Source organism: Aricia agestis, chromosome 12, assembly GCF_905147365.1.
Source record: "Aricia agestis chromosome 12, ilAriAges1.1, whole genome shotgun sequence".
NCBI lineage: Eukaryota > Metazoa > Arthropoda > Insecta > Lepidoptera > Lycaenidae > Aricia > Aricia agestis.
In genome coordinates, this window is record NC_056417.1 from 8,852,389 (window position 1) to 8,858,964 (window position 6,576).

Genomic DNA, 6,576 nt, shown 5'->3' on the forward strand with positions numbered 1-6,576 from the left:
GTTTGATATTACACAAGAAAATGCCTAATATAATAAGTGGTATTTATTGTTCATCAGCTTTGGTATTAGATTTTGATTCTATACTTCCAACATCGTCGTCGTCTTTTAATTGACCATTTGAAATAGTTTCATCATTTTCAGATGATGATGGAGAATTTTCGGGTGCAGTTAATTTATTATTGTTTTTACATTCTGATGTAGAACTAGCATCATTCCCAATATTAACATTAATTTTATTTGAAAAATCACTGTTCATTCTGACAACGGATATTCTTGAGCGCCGGCCATTCTGTTTATCTAACGCATTTGTGCTTTCTTGAAGAAGTTTCCTTTGGGATGTATCTTTTAGGAATATTCCAGGATAGTCATGGATATAAGAAAACTTCCCTGCGGAAAGACTTGTAACAGACGGTGGAGATTCCACATCATTAGAGTATATTGCACTCTGATCAACATTTAGATCAGAAACATCTCTTTCCGAGTTATCGTTAATTTGTATTTGATGTAAACTATCATTATTTAGGCCCATTTTTAGGTAAATTCTTATTTTAAGTATCATAGTAACGAATTGATCGAGGACACGATCTGAATCTCTAGGTGTAACAACTTCGATATTGATACAGTCATCGTTTGGGTTTGTATCCACAATGTTATTGGAAGTCATGGGTAAGTTTTGGAATACATGCATTTCGTCATTGAACTCACTACTTCTGGCGCCGGAAGACCATGCTTCTTTGTAAAAAGAAGTTCCTCTCAAAGCTTGAGTCTTTTCCTGGCACCTGACCACAATCAAGCTGTTTTATGGCATATTTAAGAAGCTATTATACGGGGCAAAATAATCGACTAATTCGAATTGCTGCATCAAGCAAACCTAGTAAGTAGGTCCTCATAATAAATTAATATTTTGCAATAAAGATATAATGGCATTTGAAACTAGTCTATCATAATTAGCTAGACACCGGGCACCTAGACAACTTGCAATCGATAATTTCGACATCGCATTGCAAACGATATGTCATTCAACAAAAGGCTCATAATATTTTTATTTCTACCATCGCTGTCAAAATTATCCAATGCAACCTTTTTCTGTTTTCTTTTAAAAACTATTTCGTAGGGCTTACAAATCAGATAAGATGCTCTGCCTCAGCTCTTCTTTGCTCAACAAAGACTTGGTTCGTCGTCTTCGTATAGCAAGTTCTAGGCCCCGTTTATAACCTTCATCATCAGGTTTTGAAGCTGGCAATACCATTGCTATTGGCTTGTATGTTTCTGCTTGCAGTATCTGATATAACCTGTTAATTACATAAATATTAATGATTCAATACATAATCTGGCCATCTACCGTGACGTCTTTAGATACTACATAGACGTATCACGGTAAGGAACATGGTTTAAATTTGGGTAGGATGGGGATCTTCTTATATGTATATAAAATTCTCGTGTCACTGGCTGGCTTTACTGATTTTAACCTTTTATATGTATACTAGATGTCCCGCGCGGCTTCGCCCGCGTATATTAGGAATTTCACAGAAACCGTACATTTTCAAATAAAAATAGCTATAAGTACTCCTTCACGTGGTCTACTCTATATAAGTGCCAAATATTGCTCCAGTAGTTCGTGAGATAAACCCTTTCTAATATTTTCCCCGTTTTTACTACATTTTCCTGAGTTTTTTCGGTCGTATTAGTCTTAGCGTGATAATATAATATAATATAGCCTATAGCTTTACTCGATAAATGCGATATCTAACACTGAAATAAGTTTTTAAATCGGACCTGTAGTTCCTGAGATTAGCGCATTCAAGCAAACATACTCTTCAGGTTTATAATATTAAGTATAGATTTTTTTAAATTATCGCTTGACAAATTCGAGCCTCGATCTTAAAGTCTATGAAAAGGCTCATAATCATGGGACGATGCATGGTATAATTATGGTAGTGATGATGATGATGAATGTAATTTGCATAGTAGCATATGCTTTCCGTTCTTAAAACAACGCCGAAACTCCCAAACTTGTATCTATGAAGAATCAGGAGATCTCTCAGCACCTTCCGAACCACGGTATACCAGGTGTACTTCAGTGCAAAATCTTACTTGTTTGTAGCATATGCTTAGAATACTTCTCACGAAACCGAAGTCACCACATGTTTCCCCATAAAATTTGAGGAGTTCCCTCGATTACTTATGGATCCTTCATCAGATCACCACTTTTGTGAATATAATACCAAATTGGGATGATACCCTACATACCAAACGAAAAATTTTGAAAATCGGTTAACAAACGGCGGAGTAATCGTTGAACATAAGAAAACGAACATAACACCTCCCCCATTTTGAAAGTCGGTTAAAATTGTAGCCTATGTGTTATTCTGATGTATAAGCTATATTATTGTAAAGTTTCATTAAGATCTGTTCATTAGTTTTTGCGTGAAAGAGTAACAAACATCCATACATCCACACATCCATACATCCATACATCTATACATCCAAACAAACTTTTGCCTTTATAATATTAGTAGGATAATTTGACAGCAGCAGGTTGTAACCAGGAGGGAGTTTAGTCCGTAGGTTACTGGGTAACAGCACAGTAAAGTTGGACATATCCTTATGGGCCGGCCAATAAGGAATCCATGAGGATTCTCCCGCCCTCCCCGTGGACATACAAATTTTGATACTATTTTTACCTAATTCCTTCTTTAGGGGTGGAATTTTGAAAACTTAATTTTTAGCTGATGCCTAAATAAATAATATTTTAATCAGCACATGAATTGAATAACAAAATTTTTTTCAAATTAATCGTAGCACCATCTGTCAGGACAAACTAAAATTGAAATAGAATAATATTGAATGCGATGATAGCGCCGTCCGCCGGATCTAATGTAAAACATTCCAAAATCAACAACTCCTTATAAATAAGAAATTAATTGAAAAAACATTTTCCAGTAGACCAAACTGTAAATCTAAACCATTCTCGAATCTCCACGAACACACACAAAAAATTTCATCAAAATTGGTCCAGTCGTTTAGGAGGAGTTCAGTCACATACACACGCACACAAGAAATATATATATTAAGATTCAGTGGGTCCTTATTATATTGATATGTGCATTTGTTGAATAAATAATAGTAAATTATTACAACTCGAGACTGACGGCGATTGTTTGTGCGACGGGATAGCGATAGACGTTGCCATGGTGACATACTTATTTAGTCACTTCAATAAAATAATAGGGGCGAAATACTTTATATGGCAAAGAAACGTTTGCCGGGACAGCTAGTATATCTATATTATCAGGAATGATGTATGAAGGCGTCATAACTCATACGCAAGCAGCAGATGAAAAATAATAATATACTAATATCACCTAGCGCCTTCTTGTATAAAATAGCAACACACCAATGCACCAACTTCCACATATAAACCGACAGTGCAATCTTCGTTATCTTTGACAAGACGAACTTGACGCAGGGCGGTTTTCCCGAGCCGAGTAGAACACAAGTCGCCAGCCCGATGGACAAATTGACCAGCTCACATAGCAACCTTATCAGTGACAGCAACAGCCAAGGCAGGACTAACGCCGGCTTCTCTTCCTGAAAATAAATTTTGTGATAGATGTAATTTGTCTTGCTGAATGTTTGCTTATCGTATTGTAAGTTATTTTTATTTTTACATGCAAATCTACCTCCTAAGATACAAGATCTTAGGCCCATTGTGGGCCTGTACAAGCCCATACTAAACCTAGCCTTGTCACTTTTTAACTGTGTTAACGTTTAATGAAATAATTTTTCGCGAAGCTAGCAATGTTTTCATGCGTGAGTAAAATAGTCTGTATAGCTTTGGGCCTTTTAAAAAATATTCTACTCGTATGTTCGATGACCTTTCCTATCCAACGACAGAATAGATTAAGAAGCTTACAATGTGATTAATTAGTTAATAATCGGAAACATTGTTACCTTAACTATAATGAAGTTTCATTATAGTTTAGGTAACAATGTTTCCGAAAGAACTTTAAGGGTGGGTTGCACCAACTTACTTTAACTATAACTTGTAACTGTAACTAAGTATAACTTTAACTTTAACTACAATGCAAAATGTCAAATCTTTGGATAAAGTTAAAAATGGACGCCACAAGGAAAAGGACAAGGCTTTAAATGCACGAGGCGAAAAAGGGACTAACGCTGTCATCATACAAAAACGCAATTTTTGACAGTTCTCCTTTACCAGCAGCGCCCCCGCCCACGTTCTTATAAATCCTTGTCGGACCAGCAACGTCTTCTGTCAAATTCTGTGGTTAAAGTTAACTTAGCCTTAACTATAACCATAACTTTGATCATAACTTTAACTTTAACCACGTCTCTGGTGCAACCCAACCTAAAACAAACGAACCAGGAATATCGGATACAGTAGAACAATATACGCGGCTAGATAGACGTAGATGGAGACGCATTGCACCACCATCACGCCGGAGACCATCGCGCGCAGCACCCGCTGTAGACGCACGTCCAGCTCCGAGGGCAGACGCATCTGCCATATCTAGACATAATGTTATATCTATGGTTAGTGATGGACACCATAGAATAGCTAAGAGTAGGGATTAGCGATCAGAAAGATTGAATTAGACAGTATAATTATTATTTTATAATACACTAGAGGACGCCCGCAACTCCGCTGCGCTAAAATTTATTAATCGCGCCGGAACCGTTAATTTTTTCGGGATAAAAACTATCCTATGTCCTTTGCCGGGACTTAAGCGGTTTAAGCGTGAAGAGGTAACAGACAGACAGACAGACAGATAGACAGACAGACACACTTTCGCATTTATAATAATATTATAGTATAGTAATATATAGTATATAGTATAGTATGGGATTATGGATATCAAAAATTCAGCCAGGATAATCCTGGCTGAATTTTACCTGGATCGACTAACTAGTTACTAGCCCCTTTAAATTGCCTGCACCATGTAATAGCAGGAGGCAAACAATTTAAATGCTACATAATTGCAGCAGGCACCAAAATCGACTTTGTTTATTTATATTATGTAGTGATTTACTCTAATTATTAAATTAATTTTAGTTCACATAATAATATTATAATGTTTAATAATTTCCTTAGATTCGTTACAGTTTGAAATAAGGGAAGTATGTTGTCATGTTTTTGTTTAAAATTGTACTAAGTATGTATTTTCGTTTATAAGAGCCGCTATCCCCAACCCGCGGTTCGCCCGCCGGGACTTTATTTGTGGCCCGCGTGATATTAAACCATTTTGAAATTCACTCCCACTGGCAAAATACGTTATTTTGCCAGTGGGCAAATACGTTATTTTGCAAGCCTACGTGATAGTCGTTAAACTTCCACTTTTAAATCCTTAATTTTAAAGAATGTTATTTTTTAACCCTAAAAATTTTTTGTTGCGGCCCGCGACACTTAAGACCAAAACATGTTTATGGCCCCCACGAAAAAAAGGTTGAGGACCACTGGTCTAGAGTCTAAACTCTAGATTTGAGAATCTTTTTTTGCATGGGGAAATGCTTTACGCTACCCGGCGGATTGGGGACAACGGCCGGGGTATGTGGGACTCCCCGGATGGGATGTTCCCACTAAATTACCATGGCGATCCACTCCCAAATTTAAATTGAAAATATTGTTTAGAACCTATGCAGAGTTTGTAATACCTGTTTTAGATTCGACTTGACTTTGAACGCTACACTCGCGTCTAAAATCGTCCGCAAGATTCCAAGGACCGCCCAAAAACACACCTCACTCTGTACGTTGAAGCCCGCGTATATTAGTAAGTTCACCATATTCGTATAATTTATCTTTTATTTTATTTACATGTTTTTATTTTTTATCTTTAAACAGAAGTCAGAAGCCGACTACATTCTGACATTAATAGTTATGTTGTCATTTTTCGACATTTTTGTTTCTTTTATATTTTATTTTTTCACGTTATGAGCAACGTGATTATTCCATAGCACATAATATTGATACTGCCTATTTAATTTGCGTATGGTTTGTGCCCAATTTAGAGATCTTTGTTTGTGGCAGTGGGTCAAAGATCTCTATTGGTTCTATACGAACCTAATTTGAAACAGCTCGAGGATTTCTGGCCCATATGACATTTCAATGATTATTATTATCATGCCCAAATAGTGCCCAAAACAATGATACGGCGCATTACTTTATTGGCATCGGATGATTTTATCCACCACATTGGATATTTCCCATCAATCATCATAGACTAGGCTTACGTGATGAGGACTACGTACCCCTATAACGTGCCCCGATTGACTCAAAGTACGTCTGTTTTCATAATATAAGCTTTTCATCTGCTAGTTTTTATTATTCGTAGCTTTTCATTATATAATCTGCCGTTGACAAGTGCCGTTAATCTTTTAAGAAGATTTACTCGTATTCTTCATAAGCATCTATGTTTGTTTGTTACCTCATCAAGTTAAGATTTTATTGTATGGACATACTTTGAGTCATCATATTTTCATCCCAATAAAATAGATAATTTCTTCTTGTGTGTTATTCTCTAAATAAGTTATAAGCTAAACTAATATAGGAGCAAG

The 6,576-nt window shown here is 36.3% G+C and overlaps 1 protein-coding gene across 1 annotated transcript; it reads right to left on the reverse strand.

Annotated features, from left to right (window-relative positions):
* Positions 1–30: 30 nt before the first annotated feature.
* LOC121732806 lies at positions 31–5,814 on the reverse strand. The gene is made up of 5 exons (XM_042122789.1): positions 5,677–5,814; positions 4,388–4,534; positions 3,398–3,591; positions 1,122–1,292; positions 31–779 (listed from the first exon to the last, which is right to left on the reverse strand). The coding sequence occupies exons 1-5, from the start codon at positions 5,803–5,805 to the stop codon at positions 44–46; spliced, it is 1,377 nt and encodes a 458-aa protein (XP_041978723.1). The 5' UTR covers positions 5,806–5,814; the 3' UTR covers positions 31–43.
* Between the last annotated feature and the right edge of the window lie 762 nt (positions 5,815–6,576).

Excerpts from the sequence above, each read along its gene's own strand:
- LOC121732806 (XM_042122789.1), bottom strand. The coding sequence starts at position 5,805 with ATGGTGAACTTACTAATATACGCGGGCTTCAACGTACAGAGTGAGGTG. Across the intron at positions 3,592-4,387 it reads TACTGTATCCGATATTCCTG|GAAGAGAAGCCGGCGTTAGT; the intron begins GTTCGTTTGTTT and ends ATTTATTTTCAG. Across the intron at positions 780-1,121 it reads CAGAGCATCTTATCTGATTT|GTGCCAGGAAAAGACTCAAG; the intron begins GTAAGCCCTACG and ends GATTGTGGTCAG.